Source organism: Prionailurus viverrinus, chromosome A1, assembly GCF_022837055.1.
Source record: "Prionailurus viverrinus isolate Anna chromosome A1, UM_Priviv_1.0, whole genome shotgun sequence".
Lineage (NCBI taxonomy): Eukaryota > Metazoa > Chordata > Mammalia > Carnivora > Felidae > Prionailurus > Prionailurus viverrinus.
In genome coordinates, this window is record NC_062561.1 from 24,466,243 (window position 1) to 24,491,734 (window position 25,492).

The following is a 25,492-nucleotide window of genomic DNA, read 5'->3' on the forward strand; positions in this document are numbered from 1 at the left end:
AAATGTTGAAAAAAAATTAAAAAAAATAAAAAAATAAAAAAAATAAAGGAGGTTAAGACAAGGGCCTCATGAAAATCAGATACTCTGTCTAAGCAGAGTAGAAGATAAACTCTTTGCGTTCAGGGTTTCATAAATTCATACTCTAACCGAGGGGCCTGTTCTTTGAAACAGTTAACAATGTTCTCATTTTGGTGATTCCAGTGTACAAAAAGCAAAAACTACCTAATTGCTTTTACCTTTTACATTACAAGAGGCTTTTAACTTTTCTATAGTTACTTTCAATAATTCTGTAAGCCTTTTACCCAGTGACTAAATAAATTTGATGTTTATAAAAGTAAAATAATGAATACATATTTTAAGCATTAAGTAAAGCGATCATTAGGGTAGCCTGAGATTTTAAGCCACCATGTTTACTCTTTTAGTAAAAAGTTAAGGAAAGGTCTCTGCAATGAAGACCTCTCAAAACAGCCTGTGTTTCTATACATGTGTTCAGCGTGGGAACTTTGTTCTCTGAAAATTCAAGGCCCAATTTATGCCACAAAAAGGCCAAGGGCATGTGAAAGGATTCCAACACATCGGTTCCAAACAGGAAATGGCAAAAACTATGCATGCGGCATTTTTAAAAAGACAATTACAACACAAAACCTGTAGTGTTTCTTAACAATGTTCTGGTGGCATATTAAAAATTAATGATTAAAAAAAAGCATACCTGAGCCTTTATGGGTGTTTTAACTGATAAGTAAAAAATACCCATATTTATATTATGGATTGCATGTATAAAGATACATGGGGCGCCTGGGTGGCGCAGTCGGTTAAGCGTCCAACTTCAGCCAGGTCACGATCTCGCGGTCCGGGAGTTCGAGCCCCGTGTCAGGCTCTGGGCTGATGGCTCGGAGCCTGGAGCCTGTTTCCGATTCTGTGTCTCCCTCTCTCTCTGCCCCTCCCCCGTTCATGCTCTGTCTCTCTCTGTCCCAAAAATAAATAAACGTTGAAAAAAAAAATAAATTTCTAAAAAAGATACATATATATGCGTTATAATATACACAAACGGTCCTCAAGAAAGACCGATTATTGATTAGATTAGGGAAGGTAAGATTTGCAAGATGCCGAAAGGTTATCCGCACCATAAATCTGCACTGGTTAAGAGAGACCAAGGGATTTTTTGGACTTACCCACCCAACCGGTGCACTCTGGCCTAAACAAATCCTAAACAGGGGCTTTCAGCCACTGCAGTCACACCCACCTGTCCTCCACGTGCTGGTGTAAATGTGGCCTCTCCATCGTGTGGAGATAGAGGGAGTCGGTTGTCTTCATCTGACATGCTTGTATGCTCAGATACTTGAATATGTGCACTTTGCCCTTTGTGCAAATCTATGGAGAAATTAATAACACATATTTTTAACGTTTTTTAACGGCAAAACAAAATGTAAACCCTAGACATTTGACCGTGTATTTTCATTTAAAATAACACTTTAACAATACGCACCCAATTTGGCCTCTCCAAAACATACGAGAATTTAGGCAACCATTTCTTCCCGATTCTACTTTGAATAGAAAACCATTCTAACAGAAGTGTGTTTAAGTCTAAATAGTGTACAAAAATATAGAAGTCAGGTAACCGACATGGTTTAACATCCCATTTCTGGAAGCATTCACTTTGTTCCCACATGGTTTAACAGCTGAATTCGAAACTTATCTCTGAAAAACCGACAATCATATTTGAAAATGTCTGAACTCCATCTCGCAGCTCACAGTAACGTAAGGCATGTATTCCTCCTTGAGTCTAAGCTACACGCTCCATGAAGGAGTTTCCAATGACCGTACCAATGCCGCCATAATCACACCTGTAATTCTGGGACTGCAGCGATCAGAACAGTGAGCTAAACGCTAGTAAACGGACTCTATGTAGCAGAAGACAACGTATTGTAGTCAGATTCACCCAAGGTTTCATCTTTCAGAGACTGTGATCAAGTCTAAAACAGTGTGAATTCAGCAGACGATCAGAGGTCCGGCTCTGCCCAGAGTTGCCGCCCCCGCGCCCCCCCCTCCCCACACCACTGACAGCATTTCTCCCTGAAACCGCTTTGCTGCGGGCCCTCACCTGTGCTGGAGGAGACTGCAAAGGGTTGTTCTCAAGTAGTAATACCTGCAGCCGTTTCATCTCTCTAAAACAAATGGGAATCACGAGCACTTTATTGCAGGAAAAGTCAAACTTTACCAAGGGAAGTTCTACTAGTTCTAAAGAACAGGGGAGGGAAAAAAAAAAAAAAAGAAAGAAAAAGAACAATTTCAGAAAGCAACAAGATTAAACGGCTTAACATTCAAAACTTAATTTTCTGCTTACAAGGAAAACTATCATTTAGCATAATCAAAGCAAGTGAGGCATCAGGAATATGAAGTATGTGTGTCACATGTTTTACTAAAGGGGAGGGAAAATCTTTCACTGGGAGCCCAATAATTTTAAATTGTTGTTAGTTCTGAGAGAAGCCGGACACACTTGACATTTACAATATCTATTGTTCAGAAAGCCCCCTCTTCCAGCAAAACAATCACGTAAGCCACACCACATCGGTCATGTTTATATTTTAACTTCAGCTGCTAGCATACGAACAATGTGCTAATTACAAAATATTCTTATCCAGTGAATGTATCTCGGCTGGCATAACCTCAGAACTAGTTACAAGAAATACGTTCATGGTTTTTTTACTTCCACTTTAAAAACTAAATTTTATCAAATTCGGAATTTTGCAATGGACCCTGTAATCCTGATTTGATGAGGCTCCATTCTGCTGCTTTTTAAAAGTCTTCTGTAGCTCCACAAACAAGACAGAACATTATATTTAGCTTAAAATCCCCACCCAGTGGCACAGTAAACACTCAGTAATTTCAAGCATTCCAACCGACATTGGCAGCTGCAAGGAACGAAGTCAAATATATTCCGCAGAGCAAAGAGGCTGAGCCACGCCAGAGAAGTAGAGTGACACGGGGCAAACCACTAAGGTCTCTCTGTGTGGGACACTCCAGCGGGTTCCGGTCCGCAGGGGCCTCGCCACGTTTGTTATGGGACCTGGTAAGGGGTGAAATACGGTGCTTTGGAAGACACAGGGAGTTCCAAAATGGAGGGTGAACGGGCCTTAGACGAAGTGACCTGCAGTGAGCATGAACACAATTCCTCTTCTCCTCCCAGTAAGCCCTAGGGTTTTCACTTTACTCAGCTATGCCACTTCAGGCTCCACAAACAAAGATGCTCTTAGCAACTGGTTATCTCCTCTCCTATTCACTGCAATCTGGGCGTGTAAGGGACTTTCCTTGTTTCATGCCTTAGCGAATGTGAATTACTCCACAAGGAGTCACGAGGCTAGTGACTAGAACAGAGGGACTAGTGCTAGAACAGAGGGAGCAGAGCACCCCACGTGGCAGGTCCCCAGCTCGGCTCCTGACAGGCGGCCCTGCAAGAGAAACTCAGGAAGTGTAGTTTGCAAACTGCCCCGAATAATTCGCTGCCCAAACCCAGTCCGCACCCCCTACCCTCAAGAGCAGGGTAAGTGATTTGCCTCACCCCCTACTAGTCCTGGAGGTTGCCTTGAAGGCTCTGTGAGCAACGGAAGGTGGAGGAGAGAGGGAGGAGGGGAACGTGGAAAACAGCATGGAATCAAAAAAGTCAAAGGAAAAGGGAAAGTAAGATCTCTTTCGCTTCATAGTTTAGTTCTAAAACCCGGGTAAGAATTAGAGAGATTTATATACAAAAGGAATATCCCCTTGCTGTATCCGTAGTGATATAAATCCATCTCTAAGACAGTTAATTTTATTCACTAAACTTAGGTTGACAAATTAGTAGCAAAATGTAACTGGACTCTTTCTTCAACTCTTTGCCACTGGAAATGAAGACTTTTAAGTAAGACTGAGGGCTAAGATCCTGGAAGTCATAGCAGGAGAGGGAGGAGAGGCAACTTAAATAAATAAGGTAAAGTAAGAATGGCTTTTACAACGACTATTCCCTTTAATTGTAGTTTGGGACACAATTACCATCTTAGTTTAGGAAAACGAGAGCCTGGCAGTTTCACAACAAGAAAATGGCGGGGAGAAAGTGCTAACACCAGCCCAGACATGGTCAAAAGAAGAAACAGGGCAGAAAAAGGGGGTAAGAAAAAAACAAAATCCCAGGGAACCCTTTGTTGCAAAGAAGGTCAATGAGTGACTCCTTTAATCTTACCTCTGTCCATTCATGTCCTAGAAAAAACAAAGTATGGTCTCCTGGTTGTAGTATTTGTAGTAAAACCACCACAAAATTGATTGGGTAATTAAGGCTACAGACTAGTTTTCCCTCCTCAGATTGAAAGCATATGGGGAGGGGTACTCAAAGAGGAAAAACAAGTAAATATGGAAAGTCCTTAAATTCACTGCCTGCAAGCACCATCAATGCTCTTTTGTTAATGGAGTTCTCCCCAGTGAAGCAAAAAAGAAATTTGATATTCAGGAAGTTACTTAAAAAAAAAAAAAAAAGTTTCCAGTAAATGAAAGCCTTAGCTTTGAGTAGATTTAAAAATATTAAACCTGAGAAAACATAATTATGAAAAGGATAGAAATTTGTAACTGATCTTTTCCAGGGAAAGGAATGCTTTCAAGGTAGGAGCATAGGGGGGCACCTGGGTGGCTCAGTGTGTTTAGTGTCCGACTTCAGCCCAGGTCGTGATCTCCCGGTTTGTGGGTTCAAGCTCCGCATCAGATTCTGTGCTGACAGCTCAGAGCCTGGAGCCTGCTTCGAATTCTGTGTCTCCCTCCCTTTGCCCTTCCCCCACTCACATTCTGTCTCTTGCTCTCGAAAATAAATAAATAAATTAAAAAAAGACATTTAAAAAAAAAAAGGTAGGAGCACAGGAAGTAGGGAGAACAAGTTGTGTGGACACACTTTTCACATGCTTCTCAACTGCAATAGGCAACCATTCCATGGCTCCATTACATTTTTCTTTTGAAAATGAGAGTTTGGGGATTTGTAATGACTTGTCAGTGATTAACATGAGAGCTTAAATGTAAAGAAAAGTTTCCGTTAATGCTATGAAAGGTTAAATGCTTACAAATGTGTTGTTAGTAAGAGTTTCTCCCCTTGGTACTTGCTCAAACCAAGAAAAACAATGTCATCCAATCAAAATGCATTGGACAATGACAGAATGAAAAAACAATGTTTTTATACCAAGTCATCTCAAATATTGAAGTAATACATCTTTGTGCTGAGATGGTTTCTAACTTTGTTTCTTTAAAAATTTTTTTAAATTTTTATTTACTTTTTTTTTGAGAGAGAGAAAGAGAGACAGAGAGAGAGAGAGAGAAAGCGCACACACTCGGGCACGCGCAAGTGGGGTAGGGGCAGACAGAGGGAGACACAGAATCCCAAGCAGGCTTCAGGCACTGAGCTATCAGTACAGAGCCTGAGGCAGGGCTCGAACTCACGAACTATGACATCATGACCTGAGCTGAAGTCCGACGCTTAACTGACTGAGCCACCCAGGCGCCCCATAACATCCCTTCTTTAAAAATGCACAAGCAAGGTGACGGTGGCAGGCAAACACTCAAATGTCCCATCCATAAAAGCACAGTGCATTTTATAAAGTTCTTTCCCTTCCATGAGCTTCACTGGCTTGCCTTCAAGCCAAAGATCGAAATGCAGAAAAAATCAGGTAGCTCTCAACTTGCTGCAATAGTGTCAGATTAACCAAATGTTTTAGCTTTTCTTTCCAAATATATGCTTTTGCTTTGCGGTATATTTAAAAAAGATTTTTTTAATGATTATTTATTTTTGAGACAGAGAGAGAGAGACAGAGTGTGAGCGGGGGAGGGACAGAGAGAGGGAGACACAGATTCCTAAGCAGGCTCCAGGCTCCCAGCTGTCAGCACAGAGCTCGACGCGGGGCTCGAACCCACGAACCATGAAATCACGACCTGAGCTGAAGTTAGACTCTTAACCAACTGAGCCACCCAGGGGCCCCTGATGTGTATTTTTAAATATATGTTTGAAACTGGGTATGCCCAGGGGCCTTAAATGGAACTGATGGAAATGAATGCGATCTTTGAAAACCAGAGCATGTTTCTGGGAAAGCATTCAGTGTTCCTTCCACTGCTCCTCAACTCCTTCTGATTCAAGTCTGAACAAGAAGCCCAAAATCTGAAATTCAGATCCACCACCATCTACAGAGCTGCTTGTCAAAGTTCTTAATGGTGCACCATTTCTGAACAACTGTATCTTTTTATTTGAACTCAAAGACTATGTCAGAGGGACATCCTGGACAGGCCCACAGCCACAGGGAAGGGCTCGCCTGAGTCTGGCTCCCGAGTAGGGACGTCTGAGCAGGCAACCAGTCTCGGTGCTGACACTCTGGAGGATCCCTGCTTCTGGCCTCTGAGAAATGCACTAAAACTGCCAGTGACATTAGTCCGACTACCATTTCATCAGGGGCAGTGCCCTCACCTGAAGCATAGATTCCGTACACAGTGGGTGGTGCCTAACCAGGTCTACCAAATAGGCAAAGCCAGAAATCCTAATAGCTGGGTCTACAAGACCAAGTATATGACCTAAAGTGTTCTGATTGTTCCAGAACATCACACATCCATACCAAAAACAACTCCTGTTATGAATTGTGTGTCCTCAAATTTCCTATGTTGGAGTCCTAACCCCCAGTACCTCAGAATGTGACTGATTTTGAAGGTAAGGACTTTCAAGGGGTAATAAAGTTAAAATGAGGTCATTTGAGTGGGCCACAACCCAACATGACTGGTATCCTTATACAAAGAGGAGATTCGGGGCACTCAGGTGGCTCACTAGGTTAGGTATCTGACTTTGGCTCAGGTCACGATCTCACAGTTCATGAGTCCGAGCTCAGCGTCAGGCTCTGTCCTGACAGCTCAGGGCCTGGAACCTGCTTCAGATTCTGCGTCTCCCTCTCTCTCTGCCCCTCCCCTGCTCGTGCTCTGTCTCTCTCTGTCTCTCAAAAATAAACGTTTAAAAAAAATTCAAGAAGAGGAGATTAGGACAGAGACACAGAGGAAGGATGATGTGAACACATGGGGAGAAGACAGCCATCTGCAAGCCAAGGAGAGAGCTCTCAGGAGACACCTTGATCTCGGACTTCCAGCCTGCAGATCTGTGAGAAAGTACATTTCTGTTGTGTAAACCACTCAGCCTGTGGTACTTTGTTATGTGAGCCCGAGCAAACTAACACACACACACACACACACAGTCTCATACAGGGGAATGATAGTGTTGCTGGACCCCTTGACTAAAATGAAAAGTTGGATATTAACTTTTCTGTCATCTGCATGTGAAATTCACAGAATTCATATTAATATAATAAGTCATATTATTAGGCATACACAAACATGACTAGACAAACTGCCTTCTTCACAAAAGTAAACCAAAAAATAATAATAATGAACATCTCCTATTTTATTCTTTTTACCTTGTGGTAAGACTTTAAGGTAATTTCTTCTGACATTCAGTTCCCGTAGAGCTTTCAACTGACCTATCTGCTGGGGCAGGGCTGTGATCTCGTTGCAGCTGACGTCCTGCATCAAAAGCAAAGGCAGAAATGATAAGCATCTTTTTCCAGGAAATCAAGCATCCCATGTGAAATCTCCTTCAGGAATTTATGTATTTATTTTAGTAGCCTTCACGCCCAGCACACAGCCCAGCTCTGGACTTGAGCTCACGACCCTGAGATCAAGACCTGAGCTGAGATCAAGAGTCGGACGCTTAACCGACCGAGACACCCAGGTGCCTCCTTAAGGAATTTAAATATGAGGGCAACTACTCGGGTACATTTCTATCCTGGTCTGTAGGTCAGGCTTAGCACAGAGAAGAAAAGGAAAGTGCAGCATTTTGAACACTGAGGACAAAAAGAGAAAAGGAAGGATATTCGGAGCACTCAGGAGCTCCTTTGCCGGCCTCGCACCTGCTGCGTTCATGGGCTTCAGTCTCATTTAATTCTCACCACGAACCCCTGAGGCAGTATTAGCAGCTTAATATTTACAGTCAGAAAAATGAGGCTCAGGGAGGTTAAGTCAGGCGTCCAAGGCAGTTACCACTCAGAACAAATGCCCGCCCCCTGTGAAGCCACCATCCCACAGTACCTCTGAATAGAACGTCACACATCCTATTTACCAAACACTCACATCTGACAGTGAAAAACTGTGACTACGAATGCATCTTTTGGATGCGTTATTTATTTAAAATGGATTTGCGACTGGAAGGCTGGGAAGTTTGTGGACCTGAACACCTTTCAGTACATTTTCCAAGACTGTGGGGCATGCGGATGATGGCTTTTTTGCACTGAAAGACTAATATCCTATCAACAGTTGACTGGAACCGCCTCTTGACGAGTGTAGAATGAAAACTATGAGATTTATAATCTTATTCTCCCCTAATCCCACTCTTCCACTTTCTCTGGAAGCTCTGCTCGGCTCTCCACCCCCCACCCCAGCTACTCTATTGTCCAGACCAACACTCCATTTCACTGGGCACTATAATGGTCTCCTTGATCTGCCCCTCAGATCCACCTTTCACAGAGCTGCCGGAGCTTGCGCATTTCACTGCATCACTTACCAGCTTAGACATCTGCAACAGCAATGTCTCAGAAACCCATGGGGTAAAGTCCCCGACTCCACAGCAAGGGCCAGCAGCTACGGTTCAGATGGATTTCTCCAGCGCCACCTCTCTGAAAGCCCTTGCTTGCATCCCTAGGCCACGTGATTACCGACTGCAGCCGCCAAGGGTTTCTCAGTCCCAAACCTGTTCCGGCTCTTCTCGTGCCTGGTGTGCCCCTCCCCAATATCGTCCTCTTGTCCCACCTGCATCCTTCAAGATTTAATTCAAGGCTCTCTCTTCTCTGAAACCTTTGTGGAGGTTTCCCCCACTGTCCCCCTCTGAACGAACACCCACGGAGAATGCCCTTTTTCCTTGGTGGTCCTATGGATAATCTATTACCGTATTCACGTGTGCACACATTTTCCTTCTCTTAGAAGCCTGTGAACTCCTAGATGGGAGGCTCTCATTCACTCCATCCTTCTGGTGCCAAGCAGAGTGCCGGGACTAAAGTAAGGGATCAGGAAGAGCTGGATGAAATTTCTGAAGCCCACTTAGGTTGACACTCCACATGCCGTGGCTCTCTCTGCCTCATGGCTGGAACCCCAGGATGCTCCCACAAACATACCAATCCCGGCAGGTCCCTCCTGGAAAGGCACAACCACAGATATACTTGGGCTAGGAACGATCCCAGTGGGATCAACTCTTCAGATACCCCACATCTCTTCTCAACCTGCAAAAACTTCCCCTTTCACTCCCCCTTTTAGAAGGCAGCAAAGCCTCGTTGCAGAAATCGGTTTCACATTCACTCAGATGAGAATTCACCATTAACCAGTCCCCTCAAACCCCACGGCTCCCGTAAGAACAGAACTATGCAGAACACAGGGCATCACTGCCCTCTAATCTCTTCTCATCTAAAAATCCTCCGGTGACCTGGTAATCCGCCAAGGTCACGAGGCTGCTAAACGAGTATCACTTGCTGAAGAGGAATAAAATCACTCCTGATAAAAGGGAATGAAGCAGGCCTCTGCAGAGGCTGAGTGCACAATGCAATGAGCCCGAGGGACTGCTCGGCTGTCTGGCCGAGGGGAGGTGGCATGACAGGCTAACATGAGGTGTTCAAAGGTGTCACCCCCAGGCTGGCTGTTGATGCATCACTCCTGGCCCAGAAAGTCACATAAAATTCCTTGAGAAACATCCTTAGTGTTTAAAAACAAAACAAAACAAATAACCCACAACGCACATCTGCAGAGAAATACAAGTCTAAGGAAATAATTATAGAATTAGAAAGTCCAGAGAGTTGTCCAGTCACTTTTAGCCCCTCACTGCATCAGCAAATAATTCTGCCTTTCTGCATGCACTTCCATGTACGAGAGGTAAAAAGTGAAATGCTACCTTTTCCCAATTCCTATGGTATCTGATCAGTCACAAGTACCAACAACCAAACCCTTTCAATGAAATCTTTATCTTTCTTTGCCTCAACTGAGTCACAAATAAGCAAGTATCCTTCCATTCCATTCTCTTTAAGATTTTTTAAAAACGTTTATTCACTGGGGTGCCTGGGTGGCTTAGTCGGTTAAGTGTCCGACTTCAGCTCAGGTCATGACATTCTCACGGATCACAAGTTGGAGCCCCACGTCGGGCTCTGTGCTGACAGCTCAGAGCCTGGAGCCTGCTTTGGATTCTGTGTCTCCCTCTCTCTCTGCCCCTCCTCCACTCACACTCTGTGTGTGTGTCTCTCTCTCAAAAATAAACATTGAAAAAATTAAAAAATTTTTAAATGTTTATTCATTTTTGAGAGAGACAGAGCGTGAGCACAGATACAGAGACGGATAGGCGCCCCTCCATTCTCTTTTAAAAGAGCCTTCACACAAATAGTATATAGGTATATATACTATATACTAATAGTATATATTTCTAGAAATATATGAGATTAAATCAGGCTATTGGACTCACAGCCAGGCATAGTCACACTGGTGATAGGAGTGGAGGGTCCTTAGGGAAGAAATAGTGGGAATTTTCCTTCTCTGGAGAGAAGTTATGTTATTGACATCTACAGTAGGTCTTTGTAAGTCTGTGTATGACTGCACAAGAAAAATCCTTTTGCAATTTACGGGAATCACAGCTTTTTGATATAAAACTGAAAATTTTCAGAAGCTTCAAGGGCAGAATTCTTTAAAAAATCGTTCTTTCAAGAAAAAAGGAGGGGAGAGAGGGAAGCAAAAGATAACATATATTTAGGCAGATTATTCACAGCATAAAATCTCATAAAATCTCATTCAGTCTTATCCCATTGGGGTATACTATAAAACACGCTTTGCATTTTGTCGATTACCCTCTGGTTAGCCAGAAAGGCTATGCTATTTCCCTAAATATAAGGTAATTTTTTTTCTAACATATATTTCTAATATAATGGCTTTATCAAGGAAAATCACCTCCCCTCAGCTATATTTATATGTTTATTTAACCAGCAGGGAAAGCAGTTGCCCAATTTACACTTAAAAAAAAAAACAAAACATAATGATAAAGAGTTTTTTCCTTTTGACTTACAGGACAGTACATCTGTAGACAATTAGAAACACCAAGTCCAATTGTCCATTCACATTTTGAAGGCTGTATAGTGAAGGTCAAAATGTTTCTTTTTTAATTTTTTTTTTAACATTTATTTATTTTCGAGACAGAGAGAGACAGAGCATGAACGGGGGAGGGTCAGAGAGAGGGAGACACAGAATCTGAAACAGGCTCCAGGCTCTGAGCTGTCAACACAGAGCCCAACGCGGGGCTCGAACTCACGGACCGCAAATCGTGACCTGAGCCGAAGTCAGCCGCTCAACCGACGGAGCCACCCAGGCGCCCCAAGGTCAAAATGTTTCAATAGTACTCTTCAGTCAGTTATTTCCTATCCTGCCAAAATAATGAGAGGGAAATGCCCAGGCGGATCTAGCAAGAAAGCAAGATAAAGACTTTACACCATAGGCGCACCTGGGTGGCTCAGTCGGTTAAGCACCTGACTCTAGCTCAGGTCATGATCTCATGGTTCGTGAGTTCGAGCCACGTGTCCGGTCGGGCTCGGTGCTGACAGCTCAGGGCCTGGAGCCGGCGTCGGACTCTCTGTCTCCCTCTGCCTCCTCCCCTCCACTCATGCTCTGTGTCTCTCTCTCTCTCAAAAATAAACATTAAAAAAAGTTTTAAAAAGACTTTACACTATTGTATAATCCATATTACAGAATTAAGCAAAAGTCTACTGCCTCCCCGTTACCGAACCTTGCTGAATTTTAAAGAGGCGATGAATTTCGTCACAAAAACAAAACCTCCCGTGTCTTAATTAGCTGGGGAACGAGGAGGAGGAAAAAGATGAGAGAAGATAATAGTCTAAATGTTTTGGGATATTTCAGGTTAGAACATGAAAAACATCATCCTAGAACAGGCTGGTTCTCTAAAATATGTCTGTCCACATTTAGCCTAAGGTCTGGTTTTTCAAGTTTTGAGTTAATTTTAAAAAGATAACATTTAGGGGCGCCTGGGTGGCTCTGTCAGTTGAGCGGCCGACTTCGGCTCAGGTCACGATCTCGCTGTCCGTGAGTTCTAGCCCCGCATTGGGCTCTGTGCTGACAGCTCAGAGCCTGGAGCCTGTTTCAGATTCTGTGTCTCCCTCTCTCTGACCCTCCCCCGTTCATGCTCTGTCTCTCTCTGTGTCAAAAATGAATAAACGTTAAAGAAAAAAAAAAAGATAACATTTAGGAAAATGAATTTAGTAAGTAAAGAACACTAATGCCTCACACTTCTTCCGCATTTAGTTGTGAATTTACCAAGCTGTGAATTCCAGATTCAGTGGCTTCTTAGAATGGTCAAATGAATCCCTTCTGAATTGTCTATTAGCCCTTAAACTATGTCTTAGAAAATAATTATTGCACGCTTCAGTGGATCAAATTGTCATATGTTTACTGTTATAATACTGCAAATGTACAAGCAGGGCAAAAAGAAATCATCATAAACATGTCATAAATATTTACAAATTCTATTCTTTGTTATATAGAAATGAATCTAATTATTATATAATAACATACATACTCAAACTTAAGTTAAAGGACCAGCCAGTCCAATTTAGTCATTTAGAGTAAAAAAAAAAAAAAAAAAAAAAAAAACTGGACAATTTTAACTATGACCTAAAATATACTTTTTTTCCACTGGTTTAATCAACATGTTTTTAAGTAAAAAATGTTAGAGTCATTTTATGCCAGCCCTTCCAGGCAATAATGGAATTTACTAGAAGTATTAAATGCACACTGGAGACTAATGGATTTTTTTTTTAATTTTTTTTTTAATGTTTATTTATATTTGAGACAGAGAGAGACAGAGCATGAATGGGGGAGGGTCAGAGAGAGGGAGACACAGAATCTGAAAGAGGCTCCAGGCTCTGAGCTGTCAGCACAGAGCCTGACGCGGGGCTCGAGCTCACGGACCGCGAGATCATGGCCTGAGCCGAAGTCGGCCGCTTAACTGACTGAGCCACCCAGGCGCCCCAATGGATTTTTGTTATCAAGTACTAGTTGTTAATTTATCTTCAGTATGTAAGAAACACAAGGATTTAAAACACCAGATTCAGTTCAGACATTATTAAACTAGGTAATGTTCACTTTCAGAAAATAATACTGTAAAAAAGAAAAGCGATTTTTTAAGGAGTAACCTGTAATGAAAACCAACACACATAATGCGTCAAGATGATCTTGGTTAGGGAAGATGTCCAGAGTAACCAGGCCACCCTGTGGAACTGTGCACACGGTATTTTTTCATGAGCTACCTTGATCTCTCAGGTTTTCAAAAACCTCGTGTAGTTATACCATTGCTTAAGCCATACTTTTGTAATAAATCTAGCTCTTTAGTTAACTGAAGGGAATGTGAACAGTCTGACAGGAAATTTAAGCTAGTAACTCCCATCAAGGGCTCCTACTCTTTTTTTGGGAGGAAATGTCTACTGTATGACTTTCTGTGTGACTTTAGGTCAATGTCTTAACTTCTCTGTACCTATGTAAAAGGAAGTGGCAAAATTAATTTAAATTTCCTTGTAATAGTAGGAAGATCCATTTATCACATCAGAAATAATGAAGAGACTTTGAAAGACAGATACTTAACCTAGAAGTAATGTCAATTTTGATTTCTTAGCCATCAAAAACTTCAATGCCTGTAGTCAGAATTTCTTTCTTTTAAGAAAAATCCAGTATGTTCATTTAAACTCAAAACTTCTTCAAGCAACCTCTGGTATTGTCACCTCCCAACACTTACTGAATGTCTCCTTCTAGTATAAAACTCCGCTCCACACCCTTCCTTCCAACCCAATGCTCTTCAACAGAACAGATGGTAAACAAGCCACGGACTTCCAACTGTCCCGCAGAAACCAGAGAGGTTAGAAGGCATGTCCAAAGACTGTGAATGGAAAAAAGATTATGGCAGACACATGAATTAATGTCTCCGCTATACCTGACTCAGAGGCTGGAATGTTATGTATGAAAATAATGAAGGAGGGGCGCCTGGGTGGCTCAGTCTGTTAAGCATCTGACTTTGGCTCAGGTCATGATCTCACGGTCCGTGAGTTCGAGCCCCGCATCGGGCTCTGGGCTGACAGCTCGGAGCCTGGAACCTGCTTCAGATTCTGTGTCTCCCACTCTCTCTGCTCCTCCCCTGCTCACGCTCTGTCTCTCTCTCTCTCTCTGTCTCTGTCTCTCTCTCTCTCTCTCTCTCAAGAGTAAAATTAAAAAAAATTAAAAACCAAGAATGGAGGAATTCTCCTCAGAACCAGGTCATCCTGTTCTACAACAATCAGATACATCCTGTGTCTACAATCAATCCCTGAATTCAAACTCGCTACACAAACATTTTATGAAAGGAGAGAGAGGTCTAGGCAGGGCCGGGAAATGCACCGTTCCATCAGATATTCCTTGAGTCAGGTTCTGTGAGCTTTTCAGTGTAAGAGCAGACTTGTGGAGCAGTGATACTGTGTTGTCTTACAGCTGGAAGCCACAATTTTCACACACTGCGTGAGCGGAAGAAAGACAGAACTGAAAGAAACCAAACAAGGGACAGACAGTCTCCGGCCCTCAGTATGTCAGCCCGCTCAGGGAACTGTGAGAAAACTCAAGTTCGTCGTGCTCTGCCGCAGTGCGATTATCTTCACGGCTCTCCGGTTATTATCACAGAAGGCACACACACAGCATCTCTTCCCAGGTACTCAGCATGTCTTCCCCTTCGGGCATGATTCGACAGTACAAGAACCATGTTTCCAAATGCTAATGTCGTTTTAATGAGTAAAATAAGGTTTAGTCAACACCAGCACCCTCTACTGACCTTCCCTGCCCGGCTGTGGTTCCTCAGCGAGGAGACCTGCACACAGACACGGCCCGAGTTTTGCAACATTCATTCTCTGATTCACTCTCAACTGTTGGTGCGCTGCCCCAACTTTAATGGGAAAACCACTGCCAAGATGAACCAGGAACTCAACAAACAAACAAGCAAACACCACGGGGTCCCTCTCCGTGAGATGCTAAACGATCCAGAAGAAGACCCAGTAAGCACAGCTGAATGGTGCTATTGAAAGGATTGGGGCTTTCATCACACAAAACTGGTTTTTACCCCAGCTCCACCACTCCAGGGCCCCCCCAGCTCTGGGTAAATAATTCTGAAACTCAAATCTGTCTACCAACTGTAGATATTATATCTACCTTGCTGGGTTATTGTCAAGATTATATGAAATTGCCCATGCCATATACCTAGCAGAGTGCCTGGCATATAGTAGGTGCTCAGTAAACGCTATTGCTTTTTCTTTCTCTTACAGAAAGAACGCCCAGATACAAAGACTTACAAAACAACATCTATATACAGCTACAGCTCTTAGAGTACCAGAGGTACAGAAAGAAGGAAGTCAAAGAGGCCAGAAAGGTCCAAAAGTTCTAGGTCATTCCCATCACAAATGAGCCCGGAGGGGCCAGTTCCAAAGAGCTAAGATTCCCTCAATTCTCTTGCACCTGAAACAGCACAGAACTCTATCCTGGCCTCTCATGGATTCAAAAAAGGACATCTCAGTAGGTGCTTCTTAATAGCTTCTTCATGGAAGGAGGAACAATTGCGCTCCTTTGTTCTCTGCACCACCTCAAATGGCTGGACAAGCCAATCACTGAATGGCAATGCTTTTTGTTTCATTTTCACAGTTTCAGATAACTGGGATATATTTAAGACAGTAAGGTGATGTTTTCCAGTTCTAGTCCTTAAAAATTACAGAGGACAACTCCTTTCTTGCAACAGCTACGGTTCTCTTCTTTTGTTTTTCAAAGCAGCAATGACTCTGGAATACTCACACTTGGAAGAGGAGAGAGTTTACAACTCCGTTTGGGATACTCTTTGAGTCTAATGTGAAATTTAAAAATATTTCTTCTAAAATAGCCAAACAATGCTCAGAGACCAATAAATTGAGTGATTTTATCAGCACGTCATTGGCTCTAAAGTACCCTGAATGCTTGGGTGGGGTCTGGTGGGAGCTGTCAAACTTTTTAACAAGTTGGTTACCACGTAACCATTTAAACAAAAGCCTCCCAAGCAAGTCTGGAATTATTTCAGGCTCTCCAGGGAATTTCTTTCCAACTGATAGCTAAAAATCATTTGACAGGGTTACCTACAGTAGCACTGCCATTTTAAGCAAAAAGATATGAAAGATAAATAAGAACGGATGGAAACTAATCTTTTTTTAGTCTGTGACCTTAAGCAAGGCCACTCACCCCTTGTGGTTAAATAATGGCAACAAATGAAATATTCACCAATGTCACAAATAAATGCTTTTCACAAGGAATCATGCTGGCGCACAGAGTGAAAGACCACAGGCTACAGAGCTGCTGGGCCACAGCTACGAGCATGAGAAATGCGGCTGTTCCAACCTGTGAGATGCTCTTGGTATACACCATGAACTTCAGAGACATAATGTGAAAAAAATATATAAAATACCTCACTGATTTTATGTCGCAAACATGCTGAAATAATATTCTGGCCATCCTGCATTAAATAAAACATATCATTAAAATTAATTTCACTTGCTTTTTTTTTTTTTTTTTTTAATGTGGCTACCAGTGCATTTGAAGTACGTTTGTTTGGACGCCTGGGTGTCTCAGTCAGTTGAGCATCTGACTCTTGATTTTGGTTCAGGTCATGATCCCAAGGTCGTGGGGTTGAGCCCTGCATTAGGCTCCACATTGAGCATGGAGCCTGCTTAAGATTCTCCCTCTCCCAACCTCCCTCTTTTATTCTCTCCCTCTGCCCGTCTCCCCATCTGTGCTCTCTCTAAAATAATAAAACCAAAGACCTAATAAAAAAGTTACATTTACTAACAGCAGTTAGACAATCAAATGAAATTAAAGGCATTCAACTTGGTAAGGAAGAAGTCTAACTTTCACTATTTGTAGATAACATGACACCCTATATAGAAAATACTAAAGACTCCACCAAAAAACTAGTAGAACTGATCAGTTAATTCAGTAAAGTCGTAAGATATAAAATCAATGTGCAGAAATCTGTTGCATTTCTATACACTAATAATGAAGCAGCAGAAAGAGAAATTGAGAAAATAATCCCATTTACAACTGCACCAAAAATAATAAGATACCTAGGAATAAACCTAACTGAAGAGGTAAAAGGCCCATACTCTAAAACCTATAAAACATTGCTGAAAGAGACTGAACACTACACAAAGAAACAGAAAGACATTCCATGTTTATGGACTGGAAGAACAAATATTGTTAAAATGCCTACACTATGCAAAGCAATTTACACATTTAATGCAATCCCTATCGAACTACCAATAGCATTTTTTCACAGAGCTAGAACAAATAATCTTAAAATTTATACGGAATCACAAAAGACTCCAAATTGCCAAAGCAATTTTGAAAAAAGAAAGTGAAGCTGGAGGCATCACAATTTCTGACTTCAAGTTATATTACGAAGCTGTAGTCATTGAAACAGTATGGTACTGGCACAAAAATAGACACATAGATCAATGGAACAGGATAGAAAACCCAGAAATAAACCCACAAGGATATGGTCAATTAACCTTTGGCAAAGCAGGAAAGAATATCCAATGGGCAAAAGACAATCTCTTCAACAAATGGTGTTGGAAAAACTGGACAGCAGCATGTAAAACAGCAAAACCAGACCACTTTCTTACACCACACGCAAAAATTAAAAATAGATGAAAGAGTTACATGTGAGGCATGAAACCATAAAAATTCTAGAAGAGAGCATGGTTTTCTGATATTGGCCGCAGCAACATTTTTCTAGATATGTCTCCTGAGGCAAGGGAAACAAAAGCAAAATTAAACTATTAAGACTACATCAAAATAAAAGCTTTTGCACGGCAAAGTAAATAATCCAAATCACTAAAAGGCAACCTACTGAATGAGAAAAGGTATTTGCAAATGACATATCCAATAAAGGGTTAGCATTGGAAATATGTAAAGAAGTTATAAAAATCCACACCCCAAAACAAGCAATCCAACTTAAAAATGGGCAGAAGAAATGGACATTTCTCAAAGAAGACATAAAGACAGCCCACAGACATATTAAAAGATGGCTCAACATCACTCTTCATCAGGGAAATGTAAATCAAAACCACAACAAAATATCACCCCACACCTTTCCAAATGGCTAAGATCAAAAACACAACAAACAATGAGTGCTGGCAAGGTTGTGCAGAAAAAGGAACCCTCATGTACTGTTGGTGGGAATGCAAACTGGCACAGCCACTCTGGAAAACAGCATGGAGGTTCCTCAAAAAGTTAAAAATACAACTACTCTATGATCCAGCAATCGCACTACTGGGTATTTACCCAATGAATACAAAAATAATAATTCAATGGGATACATGCATCTCTATGTTTACAGCATATTTTATTATTTACAATAGCCAAATTATGGAAGCAACGTAAGTGTCCATCCACTGATTAGAATGGATAAAGAAGATGTGTGCATACACACACACACACACACACACACACACACACACACACACACACACAAAATGGAATATTACCCAGCCATCAAAGAATGAACTCTTGGGGCACCAGTGTGGCTCAGTTGGTTGTGTCCCACTCTTGATCTCAGCTCAGGTCATGATCTCACAGTTTGTGATTCTGAGCCCCACATAGGGGCTCCACATTGGCAGCATGGAGCCTGCTTGAAAATCTCTCTCGCCCTCTGCCCTCCCCTGCTCATGCTCACTCTCCCTCTCTCTCTCAAAATAAATAAATAAACTTAAAAAGAGAATGAAATCTTGCCATTTGCAACAAGAATGGAGCTAGAGGGTATTTTCCTAAGTGAAATTTAAGAAGCAAATGAGCAAAGGAAAAGAGAGAGAGAGAGACAAGCCAAGAAGCAGACCCTTAACTACTGAGAACAAACTAATGGTTAATAAAAAGAGGTGAGTGGGGGGATGAATGAAATAGGTGATGGGGATTAAGGAGTGCCCCTGTCATGATAAGCACCAGGTGATATATGGAAGTCTTGAATCACTACATTGTGTACCTGAAGCTAATATAATGCTACGTTAACTACAATGGAATTAAAATTAAAAATAGAACAGAACAGGGGCGCCTGGGTGGCTCAGTCAGTTCAGCGTCCGACTTTTGACTTTGACTCAGGTCATGATCTCATGGTTTGTGAGTTAGAACCCCATATCGGGAGCCTGCTTGGGATTCTCTCTCCCTCTCTCTCTGCCCCTCCCATGCTCTCTCTCTCTCAAAATAAATAAATAAACTTAAAAAAAAAAAACAGAATAGAATTAAAATTTTTTCATGAAATAAAGTAAAATAAAATTTGCTGCTTGCGTTACCTTTCTATCAAATAGTGCTGGGCGAGGGTGTTTCAGCTTAAGTTATAAATTAGCTACACCAGAGTGAACTTCTGTACATCACACACTGCCTCTCTACCTTAGGTTTCTCTCTACCCTTGCAAGATGTCAAGAGCTTGGACTAGATGCTTTTAAAACCCCAATGGCTCTCACATTCTAGGATTTCTAGGATTCGAGGATCCAACAGGTTATTGCTGGTGCAGAAAAGGCACCAGAGCCAGCTGAACACAATGCTAAGTAAGTAGTTACACTCAACCTTTAGTGTAACTAAGAGGTTACACTAACCTCTGGGCTCTGGACAGGGTGCCCAAGAAAAGCTCAAGGACTCCCTCACAGCCACCCCACAGCTTGTGTGTCCTGAGGCGGGAGACAGGAGACAGTGCTGTTCTACCACGGCCACAAGGCCAGCCCTACGGCTGATAAGAGCATCTCAGGAAAGCCCCGCTCTGGTGTGGGACTAGCCCCAGGCTCAGCACACGGCCACCTATTCACAGATGAGCTGGTCCGCAGCTCGGCAGGCAGAGCTGATACATGGCATGCTGTCGGCTTACGCCCAGGGTGCAGTGGGACAGAAACACATTCCAGCTGCCCACAGGTTCCAGAAGACTGACCTCACCTGTGTGCCGCCCATCTGTAGGAGCCCGACAAGTGGGGAAAAAACCAATGTGTTATATATTGTGCTTGTAAGACCTAATCCAAATTCTAGCAGATTTGGATTGTGCGTCTATCAGACTCCTAAAAGAAGAATTCTTTAAAAAGAAAAAAAAAAGCATATAACTATCAGTTTCATCCAAAGCATTATTCCGTATTATTGTTTTGTTTTCTGGAACCGATTAAGATGGTGCCTTCTGAATCAAGATGGATTGTAAGATAGTCATCCCCCTGGCAGGCTGAGCACCTGGGAGTCTTCACAGTCTGTCCCAAGCCACAGCCCACTTTCCACCCCTCGAGAGCAGCATTCAGCAAACACGTATTGGGTCTTATGCCGAGCACCAGGTACAACAGCAAATCCCTGTCCACAGCCCTCGGCGGCTTTCCAGACATAGAGGGAGCTGGTGTGGAGAATGCCAAGTAGGAAGAAAGTATGACTGCACAGAATTCCGTGGTAAGTATAGCGTGCTTGCACTGGGAGTGCCTAAGTCTGGCTTAGAGGATTTGGGAAGGCTTTCTGGGGGAAGTGACATCTAACTTGGTTAAGAACTGACCAAGAGAAGACGAGAAGGAAGAAACTGTCCCCACAGAGACAGTGATGTGTATCAAAGACTAGAAGTGGAAGTGAACAAGGAACACTCCCAGATGGCTGGAACTAAAGGGGCCAGGGACAGGAGGTGAATGACGGATCTTGAATGCCCCGTGGAGGAGCTGAAGGTGGCCTAACTCTAACTCTAAGGCAGTGGCCGTGAAAATGGAGCACCCAGTGTCATTCTACGTAGCCTCAGCCGGATTAAACTGCTTCCCACGCTCCAAGCAAGCCACCTCCTCCTGGGCTGTCTTGCCTTTGCTCAAGCCGTCCCTTCTCTCTTAAATGCTTCCTCTGTGCCTGTCTTCCTTTTTCCGTTTAGAAAATCCCACACAGACTTCTGCAAGGGGCCTCTCAAAGGTCTCTTCCCTTACAAATCCTTCCCAACTCCAAGGCTGAATCAATCACTCCCTAACCACATGCACATATTTCTTGTAATAGCAAACTTGGGGGTGGGTGTGCCTACCCAAATTAACATCCATCTTCTTTCAGAACTGCCCCCTTGTTGGCAGGAAAGCAGCTGTGTGTCTGGGTCATGTGACTATGTGCCTTGTGCATCACGGACTCAGTCAGGAGAGGACATCCGACCCACATCTTGCCTTTCTCATTTAGACATCAGGGCTGAGACAGACTAGCTAGTGCTTAAGTCGGAGGACATTTAAACTTGGGATCTGTGGGCGAGACATCTCCACTGCATGGAGAAGTACAGAGAGCTAAGTGACAAAACAAACCACTTCCATGGCTCCAGACAACTTTCCAGTGTCTTGTTCTAGACATTAATGATCCCCGATCAAATGTCCAGATGCTGAGTGGCAGGAATACCCCTGTATCCTTTAAAAATATGCATTATTGAGGCACCTGGGTGGCTCAGTCAGTTAAGTGTCTGACTTTTGACGTTGGCTCAGGTCATGATCTCGTGGTTGTGAGATCAAGCCCTTGTGTTGGGCTCTGCACCCAGAGTTGGGATTCTCTCTCTGCCTCTCTCTCTGTTCCTCCCTACTCATGTGAAACACTTAAAAAATAAATAAAAAAATAATACAAAGTTAAAAAAAATGATTATTTAGGTATAGTTGATATACAATGTTGTATTACTTTCAGGTGCACAACATAGTCATTGAACAATTCTATTCATTGCCCAGTGCTCACCAAGGTTAAGTCTGGTCACCATCTGACACCATACAATGTTATTACAGTATCATATTGTACGGTATTTATTCCCTGTACTGTGCTTTTCATCTCTGTGACTTATTTTCTAACTGAGAGTTTGCACTTAATCCCAGTCATCGATTCCATACATCCTCCTGGCCCCCTCCCCTCTGCCAATTGCCAGTTTATTCTCTGTATTTACGAGTCTCTTTCTGATTTTTTTTTTGATTTTTTAAAAACTTGAAATTTAATTAATTAATTAATTATTTTATTTATTTATTTGATTTGAGAAAGAGATGAGATCACAACCTGAGCTGAAATTAAGAGTCCAATGCTTAACTGACTGACCATGCAGGCACCCCTCAATATGTTTTTATTCCAAATATAAGTGAAACCGTATGGTATTTATCTTCCTCTGTCTGACTTATTTCATACCCTCTAGGTCTATCTATATTGTCTCAAAAGACAAGATTTCATTCATTTCTTATGGCTAAATAATATTTCATTGTGTGTGTGTGTGTATGTATATATGTACATATGTATGTATACATATATACACACATATACATATATACATATGTATGTATGTATATATACATACACACACACACACACACACACACACACACACACCCCACTTCTTTATTCACTTATCTGTCGATGGACACTTGGGTTTCCTCCATATCTTGGCTGTTGTAAATAATGCTGCAATGAACATAGGGATGCATGTATCTTTTCCAATCAGTGTTTGTGTCCTTTGGGGAATTACTGGATCATACAGTAATTCTAGTTTTAATTTTTTGGGGAATCTCCATACTGTTTTCCATGGTGGCTGCATGAGTTTACATTCCCACCAACAGTGTGTGAAGGTTTCCCTTTCTCTACATCCTTGCCAATACTTGTTATTGTTTGCCTTTCTAATTACTAGCCATTCTGACTTGTATGAAGTGTTTTCTTATTGTGGTTCTGATTTGCATTTCCCTGATGATCAGTGATACTAAGCATCTTTTCATGTGTCTGTTGGCCATCATCTGTATGTCTTCTTTGGAAGAATGTCTATTTGGGTCCTCTGCCCATTTTTAATTCAGATTTTTCTTTTTTGGTGTTGACTTGCATAAGTTCTTTATATACTTTGGATATTACCTCCTTATTGAATAAATCATTTGCAAATATATTCTCCCATTCACTAGGTTGCCTTTCTCTTTTGTTGGTAGTTTCCTTTGCCGTGCAAAAGTTTTCCATTTTGGTGTAGACTCAACAGTTTATCTTTACTTTTGTTTGCCCTTGCCTTGGAATAGGTTTCAGATACTAATATCACATGAGTCATGAAAAAGACACTCTTTCTTTACCTTTCAATGCCTTTATACAGCAGTAACTCACTCCTATACTAAAATTAAAGCTGATACATAGGTCACTTTCCTAACCTGTCACGTTCCTAACCAACTCCCACTGCAGACGTGATGAAGGGATGACAGCACTTTCTATCTGAGCCTCCTAAGTCATCACCATGGTGGTCCATGTGGCCTCAAGAAATTAAATGGAGTTTAATGGAATTAAATAGAAATTAAATAGAAATTAATAGGAATTAAATAGAAATTAAATAGGAATTAAATAGAAAAGGTATTGGCCATCAATGTTCTAGACTGGAATCTACTTGAAGGAAGGGACTGTGTCCTTTCCCATGGTTGTAATCACAGCAGCTGTGCTTGACACAAGGTCAGTATGGAATAATGCCTGCTTGAAGGAGACATTCTGACCATTGTATTTCAGCCTGATTGCTTATTCTTGTCTCTTCATTCACCCATCTTACCTGGATGGGATTCATTCTTTCCCATTTTAGAAACAAGGTAAGTGATTCATTTAGTAGTGAAAGACCTGAAATAGAACAGTGTGTCTTGGCCTCAGATGCACACTTACAATCCATCTCTACCCATCTAAAACATTTGTTACACTTTTTTGTCTCTGAGGATATGGTCATATTTTAGAGTGACATCACTTTGGGGCAATGGTTACTAAAACCCATACAGAATCAAAGCATTCTGTTCTTTCTAAATTACTTACATTCATGTAAAGTTGGCCCTACTAACTTATTTGTACATTATTTTGCCAGTGTATCCATGATTTATCACAAATTTATATGCGATCTGGAAAAAAATGATGTAACTACCACATGATAACCTGTAAACTTCAGGAACTGTAAATCCCGTGGACTTCAGGAAGTGTAAACTTCAGGAAACCTGTAAATTTCAGGAACTGTGTCTGCCACAGCCAAGCCAAGATCATTCCTCTCCCCACTTAATGTCTTTATCACATACAGCCATCCAACAACCTATGTCCAACTTTACAAGAGTCTTCCTGACTACCTTGATAGATTATGATTAGTCAACAAATAAAAAGAGCATCTTAAAAATCAGTAACATACCAACTCCATTAACTGTTTGAGCTGACCTATCTCTTCTGGCAGCGATCCAAGTTTGTTGTTACTTGCGATTAAGACTTTGAGAGGCAGACCACACAGGCAGGCAGGCAGGGCAGACAGCTGATTTCGACTGCAAAGACAATACAAGAACACCGTAAACACACAAGCCACGTCATACCGTTTCCGATTATGTTTGTGAATAAGCGAGAAGAAAGGAGTGATTGGAGAAGACGTCTGACAAATACAAAAGGTCCAATGAAGTTTCCGTATGTGTAATCCCTCAAGTCCCAAGTACAAAAGACAATAAAATCTATTTCTAGGAAAGAAAGGCATAGGCAGTTCTGCGGCAAAAGGTCCAATGAAGTTTCCATACGTGTAATCCCTCAAGTCCCAAGTACAAAAGACAATAAAATCTATTTCTAGGAAAGAAAGGCATAGGCAGTTCTGCGGGAAACGTTTCCCGGCACAAGGAACCCCATCAAGCCCCCTGCAGAAGCGGAGTCCTTGGCCAGCCAGGAGGCAGATGGGCATCGCGCCCTGCGTCACCAATAACAACGGGAGGCGGGTGCCAACTCTTCTCTTTGTGACAATGTAGCAGGAAACTCAGCGAGAAACGAGCACCACAAAGGCATCCTCCCGTCCATGTTACAGTGATGGAGAAGATCGTTTTGCTGCAACTTACAAAAGACCACCAGCCTGATTTCCAACGTTTTGACTCTGCTTCCTTTTGCTAACACAAGAGTCACTGCGCTTAAAGTCTATTTGGGCACCTGCAAGGGAGCTAATTAAAAGAAAAAAAAAGTAATGTTGGCCTTCTGGCAAAAGTGAATCTGGAACCCGGAGGGGTTCAATTTCACAGGGTACCCAGAAAAATCTGGGTACAACTCTCATCTCCGCTTTGCATGAAGAGGTTCTCTACCCAGAAGTATCTGAACTTCCTGTTATCAATGCTCAGTTTGCTGGGAAATAATGGATAAATGAAATCTGTGAACCATCTTTATGTGTGTCAGCCATTTATTTCAACCTCTTCTCCCACAAAAAGCCCTTTTCCTGCCATCAGGGAAGGAGAGGGATGGTATTCAGTTTCCCTGCCTTTCTTTCCCCACCACTCTGCTGACGGAGACAATGACCAGGCAGTGAAATATCTAAAAACACGTTTGTCTTGCTATTGCAACCACGCAGAACTTCTTCTGTGCATACGCGCACACGTGCATGAAGTGTCCGAGGCGGTGG

The 25,492-nt window shown here is 42.1% G+C and overlaps 1 protein-coding gene across 4 annotated transcripts in view; it reads right to left on the reverse strand.

Annotated features, from left to right (window-relative positions):
* Nucleotides 1-25,492, reverse strand: part of LRCH1 (leucine rich repeats and calponin homology domain containing 1) — a 201,008-nt gene that overhangs the window by 56,184 nt on the left and 119,332 nt on the right. For all 4 annotated transcript variants that reach the window (XM_047870810.1, XM_047870983.1, XM_047871063.1 and 1 more), the window contains 4 exons: nucleotides 24,263-24,389; nucleotides 7,452-7,557; nucleotides 2,102-2,238; nucleotides 1,244-1,371 (listed from right to left, as the gene is read on the reverse strand). In XM_047870810.1, the coding sequence (XP_047726766.1) occupies nucleotides 1,244-1,371; nucleotides 2,102-2,238; nucleotides 7,452-7,557; nucleotides 24,263-24,389 (498 nt within the window). The remainder of the gene's footprint in view (nucleotides 1-1,243; nucleotides 1,372-2,101; nucleotides 2,239-7,451; nucleotides 7,558-24,262; nucleotides 24,390-25,492) is intronic.